General features: G+C 53.4%; 1 protein-coding gene across 2 annotated transcripts in view; it reads left to right on the top strand.

Moving 5' to 3' along the window:
- PEBP4 (phosphatidylethanolamine binding protein 4) overlaps positions 1-27895 on the top strand; it is a 75903-nt gene that overhangs the window by 2600 nt on the left and 45408 nt on the right. Inside the window, exons 2-4 of one of the 2 annotated variants that reach the window (XM_066337027.1) lie at positions 2631-2702; positions 3385-3518; positions 4840-4972. In XM_066337027.1, coding sequence (XP_066193124.1) covers positions 3391-3518; positions 4840-4972 — 261 coding nt within the window. In that variant the 5' untranslated portion in view covers positions 2631-2702; positions 3385-3390. Of the gene's footprint in view, positions 1-2594; positions 2703-3384; positions 3519-4839; positions 4973-27895 lie in introns of those variants that run through there. The other variant, XM_066337028.1, reaches the window with a different exon arrangement.

Below are 27895 nucleotides of genomic sequence, written 5' to 3'. Positions count from 1 at the left end.
TGCCAACTCTGAGAGGATTTTTAGCAGCTGTTGGAGCTGTTTGCTGGGGAGCCAAATGCAAAATATCTTTATTTTGGTATCTCTATTTAAATATCTGCTCCCTAATGAATTGATGTTGGGACTGCAGTAATTTTATTCCATCGATTCCCTCATTTGGTTAATTAAATTAATCTCGCGCTAGCTACTTCGAAAATTTTATTTTATTTCCAGAATATTGGGAAATAGCCCTCATGGAAGGTGGGAGAGCTGAGGGTTTAAACAGGTTTTCAATTTTTTTTATTTTTTTTTACACCAAAAATGAAAATTTTAAAGCTCAGAGCAGCATCTCTTTGTTTCTCATCCCACCCTGGAGTGTGTGGGGGGGAATTCCTGGATTTCCCTGGGCTCTGAACCTCACACCCAGCAGGTTCCAGAGGTTTCCCGGCAGGAAAAACGAGATTCCTGCAGTGGTGCAGGGCTTAGTCAGGCCGAGGAGCCCGGGAACACCCTGAGCCGGCCGGGACCTGGTTTGACACCACGAGCTGCTTTTCCCCACAGCAGGAGCCTTCTCCAGAGGGGAATCTGCTGTCCGTGGCCGCCCCTGGGCTTTATTTTCTGCTTCTCCCCAGCCAAGAGAAGGGGGAAGAGGATGCCTCTGGAGGTCACCCATCACTGGGGTGGCTTTTCCAGGGATGTGGCAGGGACAGCAAAGGGCTCTGGAGTCACCCTGGGCAGGGTTTGGAAGCCTGGTCTGGGTTTAAAAACTCAGTCTGGGTTTAGGAACCCCACCTGGGTTCAGAAGCCTGGTCTGGGTTTAAAAACCTGGCCTGAGTTTAAAAACCTGCCCTGGGTTTGGAAGCCTGGTCTGGGTTTAAAAACCTGCCCTGGGTTTGGCAGCCCAGCCTGGGGTTTCTGAACCCAAGCCTGGGTTTAAAACCAGAGCGATTTAAAAATATAAATATTCCAGTGGCCTCTTGCCCCTCAGGAGTGTCACACAGGAGAGAGTGTCCAGCCCTGGCAGCACTTTGCTATGGATATTTTTTATCCTGGTTGAAGCTGGACAAGTTTCCTGCTGCCCTTTAAACTCTGTCTCCTGAGTGGAGGAAATAAAATCTTTGTTAAAAAAACAACCAAAAAAACCCCAAAAAAAACAAAACCAAAAAAAACCAACAACAAAAAAACCCTTCTTTTTTTTTTTTTTTTTTTTTGGAGGAAGCCGTGGTTTGTGTCCCTGGGATGCTGTAAAATTGTTGCTCGTGTGAGTTTTGTTTCCTGAGCATCCCTGGGAGATCCCCCTCCACCTCTTCCATTGGCAAACCCTTTTTGGGATGATCTGTGAGAGGTCTCCAGGAGGATGGGGCTGATTTTTTGCTCTGCAAAGGGCTTTGAAAAAACAAATCCCAGTTTTGAGTTCATCACGTTTGGGGCTCTTGGTGCTGTTTGGGGAACCTCTGCAAAGGGGTCACCCAAAAACCCCCAATCCTCAAAGGGACTGGAGAGGATCCTGAGCCAGACCTGGGGACCACAGAGGGGTCTGGGAGAGCTGGGAATGGTCCCCTGGAGCAGGGAAAGGCTCCAGGGAGAGCTCCGAGCCCCTGGCAGGGCCTAAAGGGAGAGCTGGAGAGGGATTTGGATGAGGGCTGGAGGGACAGGACACAGGGAATGGCTTCTCACTGGGAAAGGGGAGATTGGGGTGGGATACTGGGCTGGAATTCCCAGAGGAGCTGTGGCTGCCCCTGGCAGTGCCCGAGGCTGGGCTGGAGCACCCTGGGCCAGTGGGAGGTGTCCCTGCCATGGCAGGGGTGGCGCTGGATGGGATTTCTGTGTTTTCCATCCCAAACCATTCCGTGTTTTAGCAGGAGCTCCTTGCCCTTCTCTCCCGCTGTCCTTAACCCCTTGTCCTGCCTTTTGTTAAACTTTCAGCCACATCCCGATTTCTCCAAGGAAATTCCTGCTTTTCTCACTATTCCCTGACCACATTTCGGGGCGTTCTGTGCTGACCCAGAGCTTTACCCGGGTACCCCCCGAATTTCCGTGTGACACCGGGAGGGCGAAGCCCCGCTCGGGGCGGACGCTCCTGACTCAGGCATTCCTGGGAAAAGGCTGACTCACGTGAGCCCATTTGCCGGCTCAGGGCGCTTAATGACGGCCTGTGCGCATCTGGGCGGCGTGGGAACCGGACCCATTAAGCCCCTAAAAGCTCCCGATCATTCCCAATCCATTAATGTTTCTAATTAGTTAAGCCCAGCGCCTCTCTCTCTCGCCGGGCTCCGCTCGTGTTCTCCGAGCGTGCAGCCACAGCTCCATTATATAATGATCCCCTCCGCTGCTGTAATCCCCGTTCCCAACTCACACCGGGCTGATTTTTTTTTTTTTTAAATTTAAATGACTATTGTTTTAAATTTCATTTCTCCCGCACGTGTCTCCTCCCGGAGCCGACAATCCCGAGCTCCCATCCCCGGCAGTGGGGGCAAACCCAAGCCGGGCTCCGTCGTTCCCCGCCGGGGCCGCGGCGCCGTTCGGGGCCGTTGGGGGCGGTTTGGGGGGGTTAAAACCCGTTGGCACATTGCGACCACCCCGGGGGGAGCTCCAACCGCTTCCCTGCGGGGTTGACTTTCATTCCCGCTTCCTTCTGGTCCTTCCCTTCCAAGGAAACCATCTCCACGGCAACCTCAGCCCTCCGGGCTCTGCCTCCGAGCCGCTCGGCCGTCCCCAGGACCCCGGTAAGTGGCTCGGCGGCGCTGGCCCTGGTGGCCCTGGGTCCGCCTGGAGGTGAGGGCTGGGCTTGGAGGGGGGGTGGGGGACCCAACCCCGTGTCCCCTTGTCCCCCTCCGGGCTCTGTGTGCCTTAAAAACGGGTGGCCGGAGTCGTCCCCGTGCGGGAAAAGCGCTGCAGAGGGTGGCTGGTTCACCGTGCTCTTCCCCTTGCCGTGGGCTGGGGACATGTCCTCGTGTCCTGGCCGGCCGTGTGTCCTTGGGGATGGTCTTGGATTGACCACAACCACTCCCCATCTCACTTTTCTGTCGTGTTTGGGAGAGCAGCACTGGAGATGGGGACTGTGTCCCCTCTGGGGGCTGGGTTTGGAGCGTGGTGTCCCCAGGACCGCGGTGGTGTCACCACGTGGGCACAATTCCCGCTGCCACGTGGAGAGGGATGAAGCACCAGCCTTGTGGATAGGGCTGAAGCCCCTCTGGCCTTTGTCTGGGCTGTGGGGTCACCTCGGGGTTTCCTGGCAAAGGCCAGAGCGGAACAAACAGCTCAGCTCTAGGATAAAGGGGACTGAAGTTGTGCCACTGGAGGAGGGAATGATGGGCAAGGATCGGGATGCTCTGCCCGGAGCTGAGCTGTGAGTGCTGGGCTGCTGGGTCCTGCTGGGGCTGACCCTGGCTGTCCCCTTGTCCCCAGGGCAGGATGAAGGTTCTGGGGACTGTGCTGGGGGCCGTGGCACTCATCCTGCTCGTGCCCAGCGCCCGGGGCAGCGAGGCCTCCCGGACCTGCATCTTCCAGACCCTCAGCGAGCCCGACCACAAATTCTGCAGGTGAGGGATGGTCTGTGCCCTCCTGTCCCCTGCCCAGCCCCTGTCCCCTGCCCGGCCCCTGTCCCCTGCCCAGCCTCCTGTCCCCTGCCCAGCCCCTGTCCCCTGCCCAGCCCTGTCCCCTGCCCAGCCCCTGTCCCCTGCCCAGTCCCTGTCCCCTGCCCAGCCTCCTGTCCCCTGCCCAGCCCCTGTCCCCTGCCCTGCCTCCTGTCCCCTGCCCAGCCTCCTGTCCCCTGCCCAGCCCCTGTCCCCTGCCCAGCCCTGTCCCCTGCCCAGCCCCTGTCCCCTGCCCAGTCCCTGTCCCCTGCCCAGCCTCCTGTCCCCTGCCCGGCCCCTGTCCCCTGCCCAGCCTCCTGTCCCCTGCCCAGCCTCCTGTCCCCTGCCTGCCCCTGTCCCCTGCCCAGCCCCTGTCCCCTGCCCAGTCCCTGTCCCCTGCCTGCCCCTGTCCCCTGCCCAGCCCTGTCCCCTGCCCAGCCCTGTCCCCTGCCCAGCCTCCTGTCCCCTGCCCAGCCCTGTCCCCTGCCCGGCCCCTGTCCCCTGCCCGGCCCCTGTCCCCTGCCCGGCCCCTGTCCCCTGCCCTGCCTCCTGTCCCCTGCCCAGCCCTGTCCCCTGCCCTGCCTCCTGTCCCCTGCCCAGCCTCCTGTCCCCTGCCCGCCCTGTCCCCTGCCCAGCCCTGTCCCCTGCCCGGCCTCTGTCCCCTGCCCAGCCTCCTGTCCCCTGCCCGGCCCCTGTCCCCTGCCCAGTCCCTGTCCCCTGCCCGGCCCTGTCCCCTGCCCGGCCTGGCCATTCCCTTGGTGTCACCTCCTGGCTCAGTTCATTCCAGTGTCCCCTTGGCCAGGGCTGTAAATATTGGCCATTTTCCTCCTTTTCCTGGGGATCTGGGATGTCTCTGGGATGTCTCTGGGATGTCTCTGGGCACCTGGAGTTATTCCCTGTCCTGCTGGGCGGAGATTTTGGAAGTGACTTTTGCAGCATCAGCGATGATGGAAGTTTTCCATGGAAAATTTCAGAGGAATGAGGCTGCTTTTCCATGGAATCCTGGAATGGTTTGGGTGGGAAGGGGCCCTAAAACCAAACAATTCCAACCCCAACACCTCCCACCATCCCAGGCTGCTCCAGCCTGGCCTTGGGCACTTCCAGGGGCAGCCCCAGCTCCTCTGGGAATTCCAGCCCAGCCCTTCCCAGGCAGGAATCCCTTCCCAAAATCCACGGAAGAACATTTAAATCCCCACTTCTCCATGTGACAACCAGCAGACCCCGAGCTTCCCTCACCCCCAGCATCCCCGATTCCCGCCTCACTTCTCTCTCTGTGCCCTTCTTCCAGAGGGGAGTTGGAGGTCATTTACCCCGAGGTGGGCGACGTGAGCTGCTCCTACGTGCCCAAGTGCCACGGCTACCGCAGGAAGCTGAGCGAGGAGTGGGACGCGCCGCGCGTGCGCTTCCCCTGGGCCAAGAAGGTGAGGCCGCGGCTTTGCTGGCGTCGGCACGGATTGGGAAACTCTTTTCCTCATTGCTTTAAGGGTTTGGGTGGAGGCTGAGCTCTGGAGAAATGGATTTGCCCCTTTTTTTTGGTGATTTTTAGTTGATTATTTTTTTTTCTCTCTACGCTGTGGTCGTTAACTCGCCTTTTCTCGCATTCAGATTTTTTTTTTTTTACTATGTTGAAACCACTTTAGTATTTTAAAATATATTTTTATTTTTATTTTTTAATATTTTTATGTTAATATATTTGAGGTTTAAATTTTATAATTTTAAATTTTTTATAGTTTTTTAAAATGCTATCATTTTATTTTTATTAATTTTTTATTTTTATATTTGTATCTTCAATTTTATATTACATGTTTTATGGTTTATATTTTTTTTTCCTTTGGCCATTTACTAAATAACTTTTTTCCTACATCACACCCACTGTACAGCTATTCCAGCCACACTGTAGCCATTTAATAAATAATTTTCACCATATCCCCACATTTCAGTTTAGGATATTTGCTGCATTGTGACCATTATTTCCTCTATAAATGCAGCCATTTATGGTTTTCTCCACATTAACTTTGAAAACAATTAATTAAATTTTTAATATACTGTGACCATTTTAGTGGCCAGAAGGTAGCAAAGAAATTAAATTATTTTTTCTGCTACGCATGGCCACTTAATCATTTCATTTTTTGCTATTCGCAGCCTCCTAATGATATAATTTGGTGCTCCGTTGTGGTTATTTTTTTAAAAGGAATTAAATGGCCACAGTAAAGGAAAAATAGGAATGAAGTGACCACACATAGGGAAAAGTTTGGTTAATTTTATTTCTATATTGTGGCCACTGAACATTTATATTTTTTGGCTACATTTTGGCCATTTCAATTTCATTTCCTCTACTTTGGCCACTTAAATTTTTTTGGTATTAATACAACCACTGGACTTTTTCACTCTACTGCGGCCGTTCCTTTTTTTTTTTTTTTTTTTTTTTTTTTTTTTGGCCACAACTCATTAAAAAAAAAAAAAAAAGTATTTCCACGGCAGGTTTGAAAATTTACAGTGTTTTAAATCCAGTTTCCAAAGCCCTGTCGGCCTCTGGCGCGGCCCTGGGCTCTCCCGTTGGATCCCGGCGGGATTCGGGATGAGGAGCGCCGTGCTGCTGTTCCCTCCTGTCACCACCAGGTGGCAGCATTGAACTGCCCGAGCTCCAGCGCCGCCCGGACTGGGGGAACTGGGAGGGAACTGGGAGGGAACTGGGAGGGACTGGGAGGGAACTGGGAGCGCCAGGATCGCCCGTGGGTGATCCCGCGGGTGCCGCGGGCACGGACAGGGGACAATAAATGCGGTGACACTGCCGTATTTCGGGGTCATGGGAAGCGCCGTGCTCCCAAAGCCGTCCCAGCATACGGCACCGGCTCGTGGAGTTCCCAATTCCCGGTACAATCCTCAAGGCACCCCCAAACCCGGCCCTGTCCCCAGGATTTCCGTGATTCCCACGGCCAGCTCCGGCCCTGGGAGGTGATAAGGGAGAAGTCAGCTCTGCTGGCGTTACCTCGCGGCGTGAGCAATCCGTGTTTCTGGCTCTTCCCCGCCGTCTGGGAAGTCTCTTCCCCCTGCGGATCACATGGTTGGAAGGAGAACTTTTCCTTAAAGATGTCTGATTCTTCCCCCCCCCCGCCAAAAAAAAAGAAAAAAATCCTGCTTCCTGGCAGAGAGTGCTGCGCGCAGACCCGTGCCCGGCTTTCCAGGAGTTTGAAGTTTCCCAGGGATGTGGGCAGTTGTTTTTTCCCTTTAATTTTAGTCCTGGAAAGCAAAGCAGGGAAGGGACTCTGCGGGGATGGAACGCTGCCGCTGCCGACGGCTGTGGGAAGGATTTTGGGGACAAGAGCCAGACCCTTGCAGGCTGCGCGTCCCAGAATCCACCAAAAGCAGGGAAGAGAATTGGCTGAGCTGGGCTGGGGGGGGGCGGTGGCACCCGATTATTTCGGGATGGAATTCCAGCGGTGCCCGGGCGGGGGTGGCAGGTCCCCGGGGAGCCCCTGGCACGGCCGGCGGCTCCCGCTGGCACCGGGAGCGGCTCCGCTGATGGCTTTGGCACCGTTTCCTTCCGAGGCATCTCGGCACATCTTGAGCTCAGGCGGCATCTGAGGACACGGGGCCCTCGCTGCTTCCCGCCCTTTGGGGTGGGTTTCTCCTCCGGCCTTGCCCAAAAATGCCTCTCCAGCTGTGCACAGCTGGGAACGATCCAGCTGCAGGGGCCAAACCTGGAGTTCATTTGGGGAAGGGGCTGGGTGGCCTTAAACCCCTTACAGAGAACTCTGAGTTCCTTCAGGTTTTTGGGGGTCTTTTTGTGTTTGTTGGTTTGGGTTTTTGTTGTCGTGTGTTTGTTTTAATATAGGAATATACAATTTTCTTACTCCTGAACCTCCAAAGATGTTTTGGGATAACATTTTTTCCCTCACCCTAAATCGAGTGGGAACACCAGCCGAGGCACGAGAGTTGTTTTTATGCTTTATGGGGATATTATTTCTGAACCCAGCAAAATCGATGATTCCTAATTTACTCCCAAATGAGAGTGGGGATATTTGCCAAAGCGAGGAGATCTCCATCTCCCCGTGGTGCTCCAGTGGGATTCTCCAGCTCAGTGATCCTGGATGGGGTGGGGAGGGCTGGCTGAAGGGATGGAGATGCTTTTCCCATCCAAATCCGTGGCAGAAAAATCTCGGGGTTTGAGGATGCAAACTTGTGTAGGAAGTGTCGGCTCTCTGTGGAACACTTTGTCTCTTCAAGAAAAACAACCACCAAAAAAGCCAAATGCGGAGTGTTTGTTTTTCTCTCTAGAAATATTTATCTGTTTTCTGAAGGGTGGAGATGGGAGAACGGGAGGATTCCCATCCTCATCCCAGATATTTGGGATGGGTTTGTGGTCACCTTTGTGCCCAGGGTCGCTCCCTGCAGCTCCTCAGTGAAGGGAACATCGATGGTTTGGGGTGAAGGAGCTGAAATTGGAGTGGCATCTTGCAAAGCTGAGCTCTGATGGCAGCAGAACCTGGCCTGGGGACTTTAATGCATCATTTTAGGGTAGATTTGAGTGTTTTGGGATGTTTAAACACTGACCTGTCGAACCCAGCTTTATCAAACATCATTTTACTGCCCCAAAAACCCATTTTGGGGCAGTTTCTAGTGCTGTGAGGGCATCTGTTGTGTGTGGGGGCACCTCTGTGAGCAACAGGCTCAGGGAAAGGAGTCAGGGATGCACTGCCAGGGGCAGGAGAGGGGTTAGGGATGGCTTGGATTCCCTGGAAAACCTTTATCTGCTCTGTCCTGGTGGGCAGAGGGCTGGGAATATCTGGAGATCAGCCCTGGGATGTTCAGGATGCTGAATCCGTGGGAGACGTGATCCTGGGGTGTTCAGGATTTTTGATCCATGGGAGATCATCCCTGGGATGTTCAGGATTTTTGATCCATGGAGATGTGATCCTGGGATGTTCAGACCATGTGAGATGCAGCTCTGGGATGTTCAGAGTGTCCAGTCCATGGGAGATGCAGCCCTGGAAAGCTCAATCCTCACTCGAAAATTCTCCTGAGCACATCCCCACCCCTCTTTGGGTCCCACTGCAAAGACCCGTCCTCAAAACCCCAAACATCCACAGCACCTTCCCCAAATCCCCAGCCCAGGAGCCGCTCCCTTTCCCAGGCCAGGAGAACATCTGGAACGACGGGAAACACATCCTCCCTGTCCTGCCTCGATATTGCTTCGCTCAAGCAAAAATAAATTGGAAAAGAAAATTGGTCCCCGCACCAATTTGGGGCAGTTTCTGGATTGTGCAGCGAAGCAAAGCGCCGACGGTGATGGATCGCTGCATTAACCCAAACCCGCGTGCCCTGATTCCCTTTTATTACCACTTGTGGTGGCAGACAGAAAAACAGATTACACCCCAGATCAAATCGATAGGAACTTTATTTACTGGCCTTTTAAAAACATATTTCTGGGGTTTATAAAAACATACGGCAGATGCCAGGGATGGGCCTTGTCTCCTTGTTAAAAAGCAATTTACCTGAGCTGGAGCCGCTACCTTTTACCTGCTCCTCCAGATTTGTTTTCATCCCAAGATTTGACAACTTCCTTAGAGGCTTTTTTGGCCCTGCCATCACTTTTTTTAGGATAGGGGAAGGAACTGTATTTTTTTTTTCTGAAAAAAAAAAAAATTAGAAATTAAGGGGTTTTTTTCTCAGGGTTCCTACCCCAAACTCAAGTTTCTCAAACTTATTTTTGCAAGTAGCCGATTTGCGCATCCCTGAGCTCGTTTCCTTCCTGCTGCTCCAGAGTTTTCTGGGATAAAGGCATTTCCATGCAGGAATGAAATGGGGATGGGAAAGGAGCTGGAAAAGCCCCCACCCCGAGCTGTGTGACCCACGGGATGAGCTCCTCAGGGTGGCTTTGAGCTTCACCCAGCAGCTTTTGGTGCCTAAAGCTGTGAGGAGCACCCAGGGGTGCTGCTGTGGGGCTGGAGAGGTCCTGGGAATTGGAGCTCAGGGAGGGAAGAGCAGGAAGAAGGAGCTTCTCCCAAAAATCCACAGAAGCTCCACTCTGGTTCTTTTCCCTGCTTTTCTCCCTTCTGTGAAGTGCTTGGTGGCCTGGCCGGGGCCAGCCCTGATTTATAAAGGGTTTTGTGCTCTGGGGGCTGATTTCCCATTATTTGGGCAATCATTTTTCGTGAAGAAACCCATTGATTTTAACAAAGGCGGGGCGGCTCTGTCCCATCTCCTCCCGGGATGTGCTGGGGGCTGGCAGGAGGGGACAGGGTCCTGCCGCTGCCTGGGGACGGGACCTTCTGGTGGCCCTCAGGTCCCATCCAAGCCGTGCTGGAGAAGAGGGTTGGGAGCAGCAGATTCCTGACAGTTTGTGTATCCCTGCTGGCTCGTGGAGCCGTCTGGAGCTGAGGAGCCACCAGCGTGGTTTTCTCCCTCTCTCCATCCTGTCTGGGCTCCTCAGAAACAATGGCCCGACATTCCTTCGCGCTGCTGTCAGCCCCGAGATTCCCCCGTTAGCCCAAGCCGCCGGTGACGGATCCTCCCTCTGGTTTGGGTTCCCATGGCCTGGGATCGCTCCCGTGCCATTCCAGCATCCCGCACTTCAGAGAGGGATCTGAGCTTCCACAGGGCCTCTCTGAGCTTTGGAGCGGGCTGGCAAAGCCAAAACCACTGTGTGTGGCTGCCTCAGCCCTGTCCTCTGCTGACCCCCTGCGCCGCTTCCAGGGAGGATTTACTCGGGATGTGACCCCTCCGAGCCAGGCACCGCTGCAATTCCCGTCCTTTTGGGGAGCAGGAAGGTTTTTTGCCCTTGATGGGAATGGCTGGAGCGGTTTAACAACATCGCAGGGGTTGTTCTTCCCCCAGCGGGCCCTGGTCCCACCGGAGGGGAGCAGCGGGCAGCTGGTGCCACACGCCAGGAGAGCCTCATTCCATGAGCAATCCTGGCAGGAATGTCACTTCCCATCCGTCTCCTGACTTCCCCAGCCCTGGACAAAGATCGCTCCCTGAAGGCAGGAGGTCGGGGAGCACCTCCAGGTCATCCCCGTGCCTTGGCATCTCCCGCTCGCTCCTCGTTTTCCGCAGCAAAAAAAAGAAAAAAAAAAAATGTTTGAAGCCGCCGCTGATTTTTTTTTTCCCTTTGATCCCTGTAAACACTATACAGTAATCAAAGTTTAAGCTGCTTTGGGTGAAATAATTGCTTAACAATCATATAAGACAAAGTGATTCAACAAATGACAATTAGGACTTGTGATCTACAGAACAGATGCATTCAGTGTAGCATATTATAATGTGCTAATAGGAGATTGACAGCACAATAATAGGAGAGAACAGCCACTCAGCCTATAATTCCCAACCAAATGTGAGGCTGTCCACAGAGCTCAAATCCGAACAGGCTGTAAAATTAGAGGTAAGAAGGCACAAGTTTCGCAAAGACTCATTAGCAGGTTGGCTGTGAATTTCCAAGGAAGGGGGGAAAAAAATTCCTGCTGGAGGATTTACTCGCGAAAAGGAAGGAAAGGGAGGGCGACGGGGGGACCCTCAACCTCCGCACGTCTTTTACGTTGGGAATGAGTAACCTCCATCACACCGGGCTCCAACAGGCTGCAGGAGCCGCCGCGGTTCCCGGATGCCAGCCAGGTTTTCTCTTTTCTCGAAACAGAGAGGGAAGCTGGCTCCGGTTCCCTGCTCCCGTTCCCGATCCCGTTCCCCAATCCCGTTCAGGGCTCCCGTTCCCAATCCCGTTCCCCGATCCCATTCCCGGCTCCCGATCCTGGCTCCAGTGCCCGGTTCCCGTTCCTCGCTCCCGTTCCCCAATCCCGTTCAGGGTTCCTGTTCCCCGATCCCGTTCCCCGATCCCGTTCCCCGATCCCGTTCCCCGATCCAATCCCTGCTCCCATTCCCCGATCCCGTTCCCCGTTCCCCGCTCCCGTTCCCAATCCCGTTTCCCGTTCCCCGTTCCCCGTTCCCCAATCCCCGTTCCCCGCTCCTGTTTCCAATCCCGTTTCCCGTTCCCCAATCCCCGTTCCCCGCTCCTGTTTCCAATCCCGTTTCCCGTTCCCCAATCCCGTTCCCCGCTCCCGTTCCCCGCTCCCGTTCCCTGTTCCCTGCTCCCGTTCCCCGTTCCCCGATCCTGTTTCCCGTTCCCCGCTCCCATTCCCCGTTCCCCGCTCCTGTTCCCGATCCCGTTTCCCGTTTCCCTTTCCCCGTTCCCTGCTCCCCGATCCCATTCCCCGCTCCCGTTCCCGATCCCGTTTCCCGTTCCCCGATCCCCGTTCCCATTCCCCGCTCCCGTTCCCGATCCCGTTCCCCGATCCCATTCCCCGCTCCCGTTCCCCGCTCCCGTTCCCGATCCCGTTCCCCGTTCCCGTTCCCCACTCCCGTTCCCGATCCCGTTTCCCGTTCCCGGCTCCCGCTGTCAGGGCACGGGCAGGCGTCGCTCGGTGTCGCCGTTCGGCGAGCAGACAACAGTGTGAAGGACCGAAGTGAAATTCAGGCTGATATGAGCACGGAGCTCCGGCGGGGCATTCCCGACAGGAATTGGGCGCTTGCCAAGCCTTAAATGATACTGATGGGTGACAGGGGCACCCTTTGGCCCTGTCCATGGGAATTAAGGCTCGTGCTCGCTCTTCTCTTCAGGGACATCAAGGGACGGGGACGTGTGCGGGAGCGGAGCTGTCAATCTCCACCCGCCTGGCACGTGCAGAGGCAGGAGCTGGGAATCCATCCCTGAACCGCTCCACGGCCTGGGATAACGTTCCCTCCATCCCCTCTCCTCCCCCAGCAGCTTTGGAGGCAGACAGATCAAAGGAACTTAAAAATTCCCAGCTCTGGTGACAAAACAGATTTCGGCTCGTCTCTCGTCCTTCCCGTGGCCCTGCGCACGTGTTCCCCCAGCGCGGAGTTTGGCCAGATTTTATTATGAAACAAACAAGCCAGAAAATGCACTTTTTTTTTTTTTTTTTTTTTTTTTTTTTTTTTTTTTTTTTTTTTTTTTTTTTGTGCATGGGGGAGGATGAGAAGGTTTGGTAATTAAAACTTCCATCCATCAACGCTTCACTCCCAGAGATAATTGTGTGGCTCCCGCAGATGTATGTTTTGTATGGCATTAACCAGAGGAATTGGTGCTGGTGTGTCTGAGGGGATGGGATGTGCCAGGCGCTGCCCAGGATTCCAGTGGAATATCCTGGGGAAGGTGTGATCGTGCTCTGGTTGGGAATTTGTTGGGAATTCTGCTTTTTACCTCGGCTTGCTGCACAGGCAAGTGCTTTACATCCACCTTATTTTCACCTGCCAATCCCAAAGCTGCACGGAGGCACCTGCCAGGTGTGTGTGCCATAAAAAATCCCAGATTTTACACTGATTTTATTAACTGCAGAGCCAAACTGACTTGTAGAAACAGATGAATATGTTGAAAACGACCTGGTTTTTTTCCCCCTTGCCCCATCTTTGGATTTTCCCGGCATGCCGTAGACCAGTGTGGGTGTCGGGCACTCAGAATTTCTGAGCTTTTAGCCGAGGTGACACTGGAGAAAAAAAAAAGCTGCAAAAATCCCTCCCCTCATCCCGACTCCACGATTTATTTTTGAGGAGACCCTTGGGAAGCTCAGCCCCCACAGAGCCTGGAGCCAGAGCCCGTCTGGCTTTCAGAGCTTGCACGGGCTTGATCGATGGCAGATCGATGAGCCCCGAGGGGACCTGTCACCCTCGTGGTGTCTCCTGACATCCTCCGGACCCGCCTGGGCTTTTTCAAAAGGAATTAACGCCAGTTGAGAGGGTTTATAGCAGCAGGCAGGTTCCTCCTGATGCTCCTGGCGCTTGAAAATTTACTTGGTGGGGTTTGGAATTGTGTTCGATCATGAGGGAGCTGGGCATGGCTCCCCTTCATCTTCCTCATCTTCCTGGCGTCCTCCTCCTCATCTCCCCGGCTCCTCCTGACTCCGTGGAGCTTCCCTGCCCCACAGCTCTGGCCTTGGACTTGTTTTGGGGGCTGGGAAAGGCTCCAGGAGCTCTGGAATATTGGGCTGGGTGTATTAGAGCAGGTCTCTGCTCCATCAATCTCCCCTCTCCATGCAGATGTTCCTCTCCCTGATTTTCAGAGCGCTCTGGGGGCAGCCGGGCTCTGCCGGCTTTCTCTGGGAGGTGACAAAGTCGCTGAATACCCGGGCGAAAAATCGGGGAATTGGGAATTGCCAGGTGCTGGGTGGAGGGCGGCGAGGCAAACACACCCTGGCCCTGCTGCCACCCTCCCCTGGCATTATCCAAGCATCTCCCAGCCCGGCTCTGGCGGCTGCGATTCCTCCAGCCCGCTCTGAGCCCGAATTTTGGCAGCCCTTGCCCTTCGGCAGCCCTTGCCAGGTCCCTTTTCCTGGCAGGGAATCCTGCTCCGTCCTGCTTTGCCGCTCCAGCTGCACTTCCCAAACATCACCTCCCACTCCAGGGAGCATCCCGGGGAGCTCAGCCTCACCCCTGGGCTCGGAGCATCATTCCCGGGAGCCTTCCCTCCTCCTCCTCCCCTGCAGCATCTTCCCGGTGCCTCCCCGCCAGCACAGGAGCCTTTTTTTTTTTGGTTTGTTATTTTTTTTTTCCCCATGGATGAGTAATTCTTCCCAATTTGGGGGCTCCTTCCTGCGCTGTAACAACCCTGAGCTCTCGCCTGACTTTTTTTTTTTTTTTCCAGCTGCCAATCTCCAGCAGAAATTCCCCCTTTTTTATTTTCTATTTTTTTTACCTCTTTTTTCCCCCCTCGGCGGGAGGGGAGGGGATCTCGGTTATACAATCCGGGGTTGGGGCGACTATTTTGGATCCCTCCTTCCTGCTTCCAAATTGCATCTCCGAATGTGACAAGTTACAAAACACTTGAGTCATTTCTCTCTCTCTCTCTCTCTCTCTCGCGAGTGCGCGCTGCCTTTTTCTCCCACAAGGGTTTGAGTTGGTTTAAAGGGGAAAAAAAAATAAATTTTAAAGCAGGATGAGGATGGGGCTGGGAAAGGGGGGGAAAAGGCGGGTGCCAGCGTTCCCTCGCAGCCCGGGGGGCCGGGGGCAGCCCCACACAAGGGGAACTCGCGGGGCTGTTTATGTAAGATGTTCATGTTCTGCTGCGAGCTGCAGCGAGAGCTCTTGTCGATTCCCAGGAAAACCCACGGCTGCCCACGTAGGATCTCCCGAGCAGGGTTGTGTAACGGGGAGCCCGGGGGGGGGTCCGGAGATCCTGCCTGGGGAGGGGGAAAAGCGGGGATGGATGGATTTAAAGGAGTGGGAAAAGTCCTTGGGGAGAATCCTTGGCTGCTGGGGTGGGCTGCGGGTGCCTCTCCAGGAGGCTTTGGGGTGTTCGGGGCTGGTGTCACCTCTCAGCACAGATTTGGAATTAATTGAGTCACTGGGTGACTTCCCAGGATTCCTGGTGGTTTGGGTCTTTGGGAGGAAAGGGAATTTTGTGATGCGATTCAGTGTCGGACTCGAGGAAAGCGGCAGTGATGGCTGGGTGGAGGAGGTGGCCTGATCCTGAGCGCTCCTGGAGCTCGTGGGATCCTCCCAAGGGGAGGCTCAGCTTGGGCATCAGCAGGAATTTCCTTATGGAAAGGGGAGGTTTGGAGTGCCCATCCCTGGAGGTGTCCAGGGAACACCTGGATGTGACACTCAGAGCCCTGGGCTGGTGACAAAGTGGGGATGGGGCACAGCTTGGACTGGGTGACCCTGGAGCTCTTTCCCAACCTGAATAATCCCAGGATTTGAGGGAAAAATCCCTCATTTCCCACTGTCCCCAGTGGATGTGCACCACCAGCCTCAATATCTGAGGGAGGGGCCAAACCAGCTCCGCATCCCCCCAAAAATCACCATTTCAACGCTTTTCCCCCCCTAAATCCCCCAAAATCCAGGAGCTCTGGTGGCTTGTGCTGGGCGAGGAGCCTCTTGGGCTGCTGGAGCTGTGTGTGCAGCGTTACATTTTTATCCCTATTTATTCATACAGAGCCGAGGCGCGCCCTGCTCCGGAGCGCTGCTCTCCCTGAGAACGTTCCTTCATTTACATCCTCCCTCCTTCCCCACAACTGAACTTATCCGGGTTATTTTTATTCCTCATGTGTATTTTTTTTATTATTATTATATTTTTTTTCTAAAGGTTGGGGGAAGGGGAGAAGGAAAAAAAAAAAAAACCCCAAACCAAAAACCCAACCTTCACCACCCGTCTAAATTCACCTTATTTTTACTTCTATTAAAATTTCCCCTCCGGAATTTTGATAAGCTGGGGAAAAAAATGAGGCACATGAGTGAGCTTCACCCGAGGGGAGAGCCGAGGCCCGGGGATGAGGGGGAGGAATGTGTTTTGGGGCAAAGAGTAAGTTTAGAACTATTTTTCTCTTAACTGGAGCACTTAGCTGCACTGCTAGCCATTCATCTTGTGCTTTAATAACTCGTTCTCCCTGCGAGATGGGATATCACAGCCCTGGATATTGCTTTTCTTGGGATCCAGGATCAAAGATGAATCTGCTTCCTCTAATAAAATACATTTTCATTGGGGTTGAAATAATTTTCTGCACCCTGATTTTCCCTTTTATTTCGGGTGTTGAGCTCTTCTTTGCCCCAGATTTCCCTTGCTGCCTGGTATTTATTTATTTCCCTTCCCAAAGGATGGAAATACAAATTTCCTCATTTTCCCCCAGCTCCAAGTGCTGCCGTTTGCCTTGGGCTGTCTCTAATCGATTGATCAATCACCTATTTATGATTTATAGAGGATATTTTACATCCTGGGGTCTCCCCTGCTGTGGGAGCTGATGCATTTGGGGGGTTCCACGGGGTTTGTGACCATTTTATCCTTTTCCTGCTATTTTTTTTTTTTTTTTTTTTAATCAACAATTCATCCCCTGGGGGCAAAACCTTTCCCTGTGCAGCATCTTGTGCTCGTCCGCTGGGGGTGTGAGGAGTTTGCCGGGCCTCGAGGCCGGGCCGGGGAAGGAGACCGGGAGCTTTTTTGGAATCCTGGCAGGTTTTTTCTGGGAGCAGAGGGAGCTCTCGGCTCGCGGCTCCGCCGCTTCCCGGCGCCGCCTCGCCGGGATTCAAATCCTTAAAACAAAACTTCTCCCTTTCATGTTTCCCCCCTCGGCCCGAGCGTCTCTTAACTACGCATTTGATCTCGGCATCTCGGCGAGAAGGTTCGCAGCCTGATCAGGAATTAATGGGAAGCAGGAATGAGGCAGCGGATCAAAGCGGTCGCGTGGCGGGCGGTGGGATTTTTTGGGGAGGGGAACGAGCGCGGCGGGGACGCGCGGTGGTGGCCCCAGGGGACACAGGGGACACCGGGGACACCGGGAGTGCCTGTTGGTGCTCTCCCTCCCGCACAGCGCGGGGTGAAGCCACCCCTGTGCCCAGTGTCAGGGATTGTCACCTCCAGCTCCGGGGCTCTCTGTCTCTCCAGAGGGTGTTTTTTTCCAGGGTTTGGGAATGCTGGAGGCAGCCGCCGCTTCCCGCAGCGCCGGAGCCCACGGGCGTGCGGCGGGAATTCCCTGCTTTAAACGAATATTTGGTGAGTGGGAAGAGGAGGGGAGGCAGCAGCGCTGCTGAGGCCCCCGATGTGCTGAGCCACACCGAAAGGCTGAGCCCCCCAAAATGCTCCGCTCCCCCCAAATGGTGCCATTCCCCAAAATACTGAGCCCCTCAAAATGCCGAGTCCCCCAAAAATGCTGCACTGCCCCAAATTCTGCAGCCCCCCAAAATACTGAGCCCCTCAAATGTTGCATTCCCCCCAAAGGGCTGATTCCCCGAAAAGTCAAGTCCCCTGTGCTGCTGAGCTCCCCCAAAATCTTGTGCTCCCACAAAATTCTGCAGTCCCCTAAGATGCTGCTGCCCTGCAGAATGCTGCGGCCCCCCAAAAATGCTGCATCCCCCCCAAAATGCTGCAGCCCTCCAAGATGCTGAGCCTTCTTGTCCTGCTGAGTTCCCCCAAATGCTACAGCCCCTTGAGATGCCACAGCCCCCCAAGATGCTGAGCTCCCCAAGATGCTGAGCCCCCCCAAGATGCTGAGCCCCCTATCCTCCTGAGCCCTCCAAAATTCGGCAGACCCCAAAATGCTGCTGCAGCTCCTTGAGATGCTTCAGCCCCCAAAATGCTGCAATCCCTTAGGACACTGCAGCCCCCCAAGATGCCACAGACCCCCCCAAATTCTGCACCCCCCAAGATGCTGCCCAGCCCCTTCCCCAATTGCTCACAGCCCCAGAGGGAGGAGAATGACAGGGCCAGGATCACCCTGGGGTGGGAGCAGCATCTTGAACCCACCAGATTTGCAAAATCCGAGTTTTTCCTCTACTAAAACTTTTGAATTCCTGCCCGGACCTGGCTGTTTTGGGGGGATAATCCTGGCTGGGCGTGGGGGGCACATGCTGGGCCTGGGAGTCAGGATTGAGTTGCTGCTGGAGACTTTGCCCTGGTTGGTCAGGCAGCTGCTGGACATCGTCCTGTCCTCTGTCCTTGCTGCTCCCGAGAGTTCTCCCTCCTCAGGGAGGGGCGGGTCGCACGCAGCCCAGGGATTTGCCAGATTTCTTCCAGCTGGAGTGAAAAGCCTGGGAATTTGGATGGAGAGCTGGCCTGGAGGGAGATCTGGGCTCCTGGTGATTGGGGACAGTTTGGCTGCTGCCTTGTGGTCAGGGTTTAGCCTTTCCCGGGATATCCATGAGATGAGCAGGTCCAGGAGAGGCTGCTGGCAGAGGGGGACACCTGGGAGCTACAGTCTGGCACTTTTCCCAGTAGGAAGTGAAGGAATGTTTGGAAAACAGGATTTCTGATACATTTTTCCTTTTGTTGGAACGTCACTGTGGGGACAGAGAGGTGTGCAAAGCCGCTCTGGCCCCTGCAGTAACCTCAGCCTTTACACACGTGGTGTTCCCAGCAAAATCCAACATTTGAGTTAGGGATACCTGCAGGTGGATGGGGGATCCCTGTGGGGTCTCTACCTGAATGATGCCACCCACGTCCCACCCAGGCACCCAGAGGGTAAACCCCAAGAGACGCATCTTTCCAGGAAAATCCTTTACAAACCATTTAATCACCTGTATCCAGGGTAGGAATTGCTCTCCACGGGCTGCTTTTCCCTTGAGGCCACACGGCCAAGGAAATTCTCTACCTCCTCTTTGCACACCTCAAAACACACACACAAAAACCTCCTCCACGAGGGCGAGCGTGCAATTAAAACTCCACCACGCTCACACACAGCAAACCCCTGGCAGCCTCCAAAGAGTGAATTAAACGAGGATGAAAGGCAAATGCCAGCTCTGGCAAAACCTTAGGACAGGAGCCATCAGCTCTCGGCAGCGTCCTGGGATTTTCAAACCACGCCAATGGAATTTGGCCGCTCCATTTCATCCTCTGTCAATCAGCGTCGCTGCTACTGATGCTTCCTCCTCCTCCTCTGAGATCCCCCATTTCTTTTGGCGATGCCCAGAGCTCAGTTGTATCCCAGCCAGGCAGCCCTCATCACCGAGCGATTAAATCAGCGGGAAAAAAACCAGGAGAGACGTGTCTCTTCTCAGACATAACAGTAAAAAGGGGGCGGCAGGGATGGCGAGGGGGGTCTATTTCTGCTCTGACGTGTCCTGGCGCCGCCGGAGCCTTTCCCCGGGTGCCAAGCGAGCTGTGCCGGCCGTCAGCTGCTGCAGGTGCCAAAGGGGGATGTGCAGGGAGGGCTCCTGCACCCAGCTGGGTTTTCTCAGCGGCCCGAAGTCCCTCGTCCTGGGGGTTGGGTCTGTTTTGGGGTCCTGCTGTAGCCATGCCGGGTTCCCATGGGTGCTGTTGGTGTGTGGAGGGACTGGAGAATGTGGCTGTCACAGCAGGGCCATCCAAGGGTGCTGATCCCTGAACGTCCTGATAGCCAAGGATCCTGATCCCTGAGCATCCTGATCCCTGAGCATCCTGATCCTTGGGCATCTTGATCCCTGAGCACCTTGATCCATGAGCATCCTGATCACTGAATGTCCTGATCCTTGGGCATCTTGATCCTTGAGCACCTTGATCCATGAGCATCCTGATCCCTGAACATCCTGATCCTTAAGCATCCTGATCCCTGAGCATTCCGACATCCAAGGATTCTGACCTCTGAGCATCTCATCCTTTGGGAATCCTGGTCCCTGAGCATTCTGACCCTTGAGCATTCCGATCCCTGAGCATCCTGGCCTCCAAGAAACCAATCCTTTGAACACTCTGATACCCAAGCATCCCTGACCCCTGATCTTCCTGACCCCAAATCATCCCAGCCTCAAATCATCCTGGCCTCTGAGTATCCCGGCCTCTGAGTATCCCAACCTCCAACCATTCCAGCTGATCTCCCAGCCTCTCAACATCCCGACCTCTGAGCATCCTGACTCCCAAACATTCCATCCTCCAAATCCCCCAGCTGTTGAACATCCTGCCCCTCCAGCATCCAGCCCCTCAGCATCCCAGTCTCCCATGCCTTCCTCAGGGGCAGCTCCCTCCCAGCCTCTAAAATCGAGTGCTTTAATAACAGGCTGCAAAAGGACCATGGAGAGAGGGGGGAAATAATTGTGTGATCTGGCGTTATCACTACACCGAGTGTTTCCTGCCCTGGATTTGGCCATTCCCAGGATAAAACTTAGTGATGAGGGCTACCTTAATGAAAATTCCTGTCCCTAGGAAACACCAGTGTGACCATTCCAACCCTGTTGTGTCCGAGTGTTCCTGAACCCCCTTTTTCTGCAGAGATTTGCAGCAGCAGCAGCATGACCCTGGCTTTGTGTGTGTCAATCCTGGGCTCTTGGAAGTTGCTGTTATTTATTTTATGGTTGTTTTTATTTCTTTTTAAGGATTTCTATGTTTTAACATAAAGATTTAGGAAATCCCACCCTGCTCATCACATTCCTGGGGTGGCTCCAGCCGCTGCCACCACACCTGGCTCTGTCCCCAGTGGCAGAGTTGGGCTCAGATCCTGGATTTCCCCACACAAAACAAAACCTCTCGGGATGGGAATCCGAAACTTGCCATCCCAGAGGACCATCCACGAGTGGCTGCACATCCAGGCTGGGGAGTGATGGCTCTGGGGGGTTGTTTGTTTGGGAAACAGGATCAGAAATAAGCCGTGGAGTTGTGGTGTGGCCTTTCAGGGCTGGGCCAGCCACTGCTTTTCCATTCCAGAAATGTCACTGAGTCACGGATGACTCAGAATTATAATGGGAGACATTTCCAACCCTGTGCATGACTCGGAGACGTCTTCCAGGGATATTAGAGCTGTTTGTAAAGTCCAGGCCTTGCCCTGGCGCTGTCCCTCTCTCCCTGGCTGCTGGATCCCCGCCTTGGCCGAGGTGACAGCCCAGTGTGTGGTGGCAGCTGGGACGTGGCTGAGGCTGCTCCTCCGTGTCCTGCGGGACTGGGGGGACGTTCTGTGGGATCAGGGGGATGCATTAAAGCTCCCCATCAGGTGACAGGTGTCTATTAAAGTGACTCCCATCACCGCTGCCTCCGGCCTGCCCTTGACCCGGGGCTGGCCCAGCAGACAGCTCCGTGTCACACGTGACCTCCGTGGGTGACCTCAGGTGGCCGCAGCTCCCGGGATTTTGGCTGCCAGAGGGGGGGGATCTGTGTCTGAGCATCATCTGGGGTCACTCTGCCTCCTTTCCCTCCTCTTCTTCCTGCACAGGGAAATTTCCTTCGTGTCCCTGGGTGGCGGGAAAGGGCCATGTCTATGAGGTGTCCCCCTCACCCAGGGACAGCGCTGCCCTCGGAGATCCCTCAGCGCCTCTTCTTCCCACAGCTCGCCTCATCCCGGCCTCCAGAGCCAATTAATTAAGCAGGGCTGGTAGGAATGAAACGAGGGAGGCATTTGATCCAGTCAGACCAGCCCAGGGCTCTGGGGTGACTGGTGTGGCGCGGCGCCGTTGCGATGCCGCGAGCCGAGCTCGGAGAGCCACGCGCTTCCCTCCTCGCTGGAAATACTTTCTCACCAAATAGCATTAAATATTCCTGAGCTGCGAACATCTTGGACTGATTTTATTTTCCATAAATAAACTTGTTGGGAGATATTTGGAGATGGGCCTAAGCTGCAGAGCTTGGACTGGCTCCCAAATCTCGCTGCTGTTTGGGCTCGAGGGGTTGGTTCAGGATTGTTTCGAGCTTTATTTCGGTTTCAAGGGGTTGGGATTAAAGAGGTGCCCTCGAACACGACCCTGCCAGTGCTCTCCCAAAATCCCTGATCCCTTTAAATGCTGTTGATGGCAGGAGAGGGGATCACAGGTGTCCCCTCACCTCCAGACTTGGCTGTAGGGTCACATCTATAGGGGCTGGGCATTCTGGAAGTGGCATTTCCAGTGGGATCAGCTGGATTCTCCCAGAGGACCCATTCTGGATTCTCCCATGGGCCCCAAATCCCATTTTTTTGGACTGGGACCATGTGTGCTTCATGTTTTTTGGCACTGTGGGGTTTGGGGGCACAAACCTTTCCTCGTCACACAGACAAGGTGCCCCTCGCCCCCTTGGAGATGCCTCCAACCCATCCCAGCTTCTTGCTGGAAATTTGTTGCTTTCCAGATTGGAATAAGAAAAGCAGAAAATGAGAGATTAAAAAAACAACAACAACAACAAAAAAAAAACCCAGCAAAAAATCCCAACAACAAAGAATGATGTTTATTTATTTTCCAATGGGGAAATGAAGTGGGAGAGCTGCAAGGGCGTGTTTGCAAATCTGCTCCTGGCACGGCACAGCACAGCCAGAGGAGGCCGGATCCGGATCCGTGGGGCAGGGAGGTTTCATTCCCGTCCTTTCCCGGCAGGGCCGAGCGTTTCCCTGCGCCTGATGAGCAGTGACAAGGACAGGATTGCTCTTTTGGTGAGCGCACATGCTCCCCAAAGCCCCGGCCGTCCCTCAGCCTCGCCTTCCCTTCTTCTCCCTCACTGCCCAGGTTTATTCCGGGGGAAGAGGAGCCTAATCCATGCTGGAAACTCTGTCACGTCTTCACTAATTTGGCCATGTCTCCCTGGGTCGCCTTAGGGAAGCATCACATTTTTAACGAGGCTCCAGCGGGGGGAAAGGGCTCCGTTCTGACAGCTGAGGTGGGAAAGGTGCAGAGTCAGGGTTTGTGGTGCTGCTGCTGCTCCAGGGGCTGCTCCACACCGGGAATTTCAGCCGGGATCAGGCCGCTGCTCCTGCCTTTCCTGGGGGGTTAAGGGCATGGAGCAAGAGCCAAGGGCTGCTGCTGGGTGTCCACAATTCCACGGGATTGTCGCTGCCATCCCAGTGTGGGGCACTTCCGAAGCTTTAGGAGAAGCCCAGGGTTTGGCACCATGGCTCAGGACCGACTGCCCTGGCTAATTCTGGCCAATTCTGCTTTTTTTCCCCCTCATTATTCCTAAATTCTAACATTTTTAGTGAAATCTCATGGCATGGTCTTATTTCCAAAGAATATTGTGAATATATTCCAAATAATCTTACATAAATGACATATATTCCCAATTATTTTTTAAATATATGATGTATATTCCAAATATATTATATATATAATGTATTTTCCCAATCTATTATATATAATATCTATATTCCCAATATATTACACATAACACAGGTTTTCTATCCATTTATTTTATATTCCATATATTTAATGGTGTATCTGGCACTGAGCGTTTTTGTGCCCAGGGCGAGGATCCGTGGCTTTTCTGTGTAAGGCCAGGGCTGATCCGTGGGGATCTTACTCCATCCTGGGAGCTCTTCTAACCCATTCTAATGCAAATGTGCATTAGCTGATAATCGGAATGTTGAGTGGATTATTTCACCCCCAGACGAGCTGCTGCAAGGCACATTTTTTTTTTCCCTCTTTTAATATATTAAACCAAAGGGGGGAAAATAAAATCCAAACCAATCTGCCCTGGCACAAAGAAACCCACCTTGGGATTAGGGTCGATCCCCGAGGATCTGAGCAGGAAGCAGGACCTCTCTTTTCCCCTCTCGAGGCCATAAATAAAATGAAGACCCACGACCTGGTGCCACCCTCTCACAGCTTCATGGCGTGTGCACCGTAATTTCATCAGCAAACATTTGTGTTGTAATTAAAGCCAGGAGCCACCAAACCATGAGAAATCAATTAAAAGGAATCCTGGCTGTGGGAGCACTATCTCATCCCTCCTGCCTGTCCTGCTAAGATGCTGCTTCATCCTTTCTCTCCTGCTCCAAAAAAATCCCACAGAAGGGGTTGATGCCCCTAAATGGTTTTTTTTTTTCTCCCAATCTCCTGGATGCTGGAGCATCCCTGCCCCGTGGTGCCCCAGCCTCGCTGCTGGTGTTGATTTTGGGAGTGGAGGGTTCCCCTGGGTGCATCCCAATGTCCACATGGGATGTGGGGGTTTTTTGGGGAGCAGCCACAGGTTGGGTGATTGGTTAAAGTTGCCGGGAATCAGCTGATGTCAGGAGCAAATGGAAACGTGCAGGAAATGGGCATTTTATCCAGCAGGGTTTGAATTTTGGGGTATAAACAAGAAAAGCACATCAGCCTTTAGGAGCAGGACCCTGCTGTGAGATCTAATTAAAAAGTATTTAGGAATATTGGGAGAAATCTACACCCATCTGCCCCCAGAAAGGACTTTGGGTGTTTTGGGGTTTGGGTATAAACAGGGAAGGGAAATCAGCCCTTAGGAACAGGACTCTGCTCTGAGAGCTCATTAAAAATGTTTAGGAGTAATGGGAGAAATTTATACCCATCTACCCCCAGGAAGGGCTTTAGGGTGTTTTGGGGTTTGGGTATAAAAGGGGACGGGCCATCCCACTGCGGGAATCATGGGATACTGCTTCTGCCTCTGCTCCAACCCCTCAGCATTTCCCGCAAACCCCCCGTGACCCCAGGAGCAGATTTTGGCTCAACCCATCACCCCAAATAACGGGATTTGACTGGAAACTTCCATCCCCTCCACTCCTGCTCCAACCACGGCACTCTTCACCCACGGAGATTCAATTCCCCCCATGCTCTGGGAGCTTGGAAAAAAAAAAAAAAAAGGAGCAGAATCCACCAAAACAAACCCTTTCCCTGCACGTGCGGCTGCTTCCCCCGGGAGAGGCTGAAAGAGAGACTGAAGCGCATGTGACAGATGTTAATCGCATCATTTAATGCACTCCTGGAAGGCACTTGGATACAGGGATGGGGAGGAAGAGGAAGAATGGGCCATTGTCTCCCGTTTCCGGCAGCATCCCCAGGGAATGGATCACCCCGGGGCTCACAGCTCACCCCGGGAGGGAGGGAGGTGGGAATGGCAGCGCGGGAATTCGGGAGTTTTCTGGCGTATCCACAGTGAACGCGCCCGTTTGGATACAAAGGAGTGGGGGGAAAAAAAAAAAAAAAAAAAAGGCATAAAAATCGATTTTGTTTCGTTCCCGAAGGGATGTTTTGGGAAGAGGGAAAAATAGGAATGGGGGCCCACAGCTGAGCATCCCTGGGGTAAACAGGGGATAGAGGAGACCGGAAAATATGGATGGAGGGATCACGTCTGATCCTACACCTGAATGTCCCTGGAGCAAGCAGGGAATACAGGAGAGGGGAAATAGGGATGGAGGATCACTTCTGATCCACACCTGAGCATCCCTGGGAATACAGGAGAGGGGAAATAGGAATAGGGGATCACATCTGCTCCACACCCTGGACCAAACATGGATACAGGAGGGGGAAAAATAATGATGGAAGGATCTCAGTTGACCCACACCTGAACATCCCTGGAGAAAACAGGGAATACAGGAGAAAGGAAAACAAGGATCACATCTGATCCACACCTGAACATCCCTGGAGCAAAAAGAAAATACAGGGGAGAGGAAATACAGATGGAGGGATCACTTCTGATCCACACCTGGAGCAAACATCGAATACAGAAGAGAGATGGTGGGATCAGATCTGATCCACACCTGAACATCCCTGGAGCAAACAGGGAATACAAGAGAGAAGAAAAGAGGGATGGAGGGATCACATCTGATCCACACCTGGGCATCCCTGGAGCAAACAGGGAATACAGGAGAGAAGAAAATAGGGATGGAGGGATCACATCTGATCCACACCTGGGCATCCCTGGAGCAAAAAATTACACAGGAGAGAACGAAAGAGGGATGGTGGGATCATGTCTGATCCCTGAATCTCTGGGCCAATCAGGGAATACAGGAGAAGGGAAGTAGGGATGGAGGGATGGGATCTGATCCACACCTGAATATCCCTGGAGCAACCATGGATACGGGAGAAGAGAAAGAGGGATCGGATCTGAACACCCGTGTACAGAATGAGGGACACAAGAGGGAAAATGGTCACGGAAGAATCCGCACCTGAGAACCCCCAGAGCAAACACCTCCTGCTCAGCCTGGGCCACGGTGAACCCCATCCGATAACCACCGCGGGCGGCTTGGAGAGGGGATATTTGCCAGCAGCAGGGAATTGCATTTCCAAGGCAGGAGCAGCATCCCATGGGCTGCTTCCCTGATTGAATTCTCCCTGGGTGACCCGGGCAGGTAATTGAGGCTCAGGGCAGCCGGGGCAGATGGCACCCCCTGGAAATCAGCCCCTCCAGCCGCCCGCCCTGAGCCGGGCAGCAATTGAGACGAGCTGACTTGAAGGTGCCTAAAAGTAACCAACTTATTGCCTAATAGATTTCTCAGTCATGAATTCCCCGTGCTCCGTATGCCCCCCAATCAGAGCAATTATGGATTTAAATGGAGCTGGAATCCGTGGTGCAGAAAATGCCCGTTTTTAGCGGGAGATTGGCCAGAGGTGAGGGACCTGTAACACCCCTGGTAATGAAAGCTCTTCACAGCTTGCCGTGTTCCACCCGGGAATAATTGCTGCAGCCTGTGATACGGATCCGGCTGCGTTAATGATGCCCTGTTCCTTTTCACAGGACTCATTTCAGCTTTTCCCCCTTCCCTTCCCTTTTTTTTTTTTTTTTTTTTTTTTTTTTTTTCCTCCGGGATTTCAAAGCGCCGAGGCATCGTGGGAATTAACGCATTAACGCGGCTGTTGTGGTGCTGGGGGGATTTCCAAATGTTATCCCCGGGATCCATTAACCAAGTGCCGCGGATCAGGAGCCTCGGGAAAAGGTGGCTGGAGGGGACTGGAGTGTGACACGGGTGTCATCCCTCTGTCCATCCCATGTGGAATTTATTCGCCGTGACAGGATGGATTTATCAGGACAAAACACACATCAGGAATTTAAAAACAGCGACAACAAAAAAATTTAAAAAAATATATTTTGGATTAGAAATAAAACTCTCATTAACTTCCGAATGAAAACCACATCCAAGGGAGACAGTTGGCTTCTCCTCTGAGTTTATTATTAAATATTTTACCAGGGAGGGAAGTTCTGAGCTGAGCATCTTTTCCCTCCTGTTCCTGGCAAGAGCAGTTTGTGTGGAGGGAGGGTGAGCTCTTGGTTGTTTTCCCGAAGCTCTTGCTGGGGGTAGATTTCTCCCATTATTCCTACATTGAAGCCGCTTTTTAATGAGATCCCAAGGCAGGGTCCTATTCCTAAGGAATATCGGGAATATATCTGTACTGCCAATATAGCTCTATCTATCTGGAATATAGTCTGTATTTCCATATAGCACATCTATAGAATATGTAAAGAATATATAGATAATATGTTAAAAATATATATAGATAATATATGGGTAATATATAGAGAATATATAGAGAATATGTGGAGAATATATAGAGAATATAGTCTATATTTCCATGTAGAATATAAAAAAATAAATCTGGAAATACATATTAAAATATACAAGTATATATATTCTAGATGGAAATATAGAATAGATATAATATTTATTCCCAGTGTATGATATATTGTATATGATAATACACCTATATAATATGATATATGATATAAATTTTCTAAGTTGTTATAGCTGGTGCATAGTGGTGGGAGAAAGGCCCTGTCTGTTCTTTGGGATCCTCACAACTCGGCAGCAGCACGTCCCGAGCGCTGGGAGGGGGTTCAGCAGGTGGATGTGCCGTGGGTGGGTCACTGCAGCGTCCCCAGGGATGGAGCCGCTCCTGAAACGCTTTAATTTCGCCCCAAATTGAACCGAGATGGTTTTTTCCCCTCCTTGCCTTTGGCATCGCTCGGGCGGAGGGTCCCGAGGGGCCCCGGGATTAATTTCCTGGGGTGACCCGGGAGCCGCAGCCGCTGACCCCGGCGCCGAGCGCTCTCGCGGGGGAGCAGAGGGGACCCACGGCCGCTGAGAAGGAGCTCGGGGCTCTTCGGGCTTTGGGCAGCCAGGAAATGGCATTTCCACTTAACTCAACCCCGCAGCGGCCCCGGCCGAATCGCGCTCAGAGATTCAATTATCGGCCCCGCCAGCGGCGTCCCTGGGGACAGGAGTGTCACCGTCACCCCCCGGCAGCGCTGCCACCTCCCGGGA

This window comes from Sylvia atricapilla, chromosome 28, assembly GCF_009819655.1.
Source record: "Sylvia atricapilla isolate bSylAtr1 chromosome 28, bSylAtr1.pri, whole genome shotgun sequence".
Lineage (NCBI taxonomy): Eukaryota > Metazoa > Chordata > Aves > Passeriformes > Sylviidae > Sylvia > Sylvia atricapilla.
The sequence above is the reverse complement of the archived record's forward strand: the minus strand, read 5'-3'. Positions and strand labels throughout refer to the sequence as shown.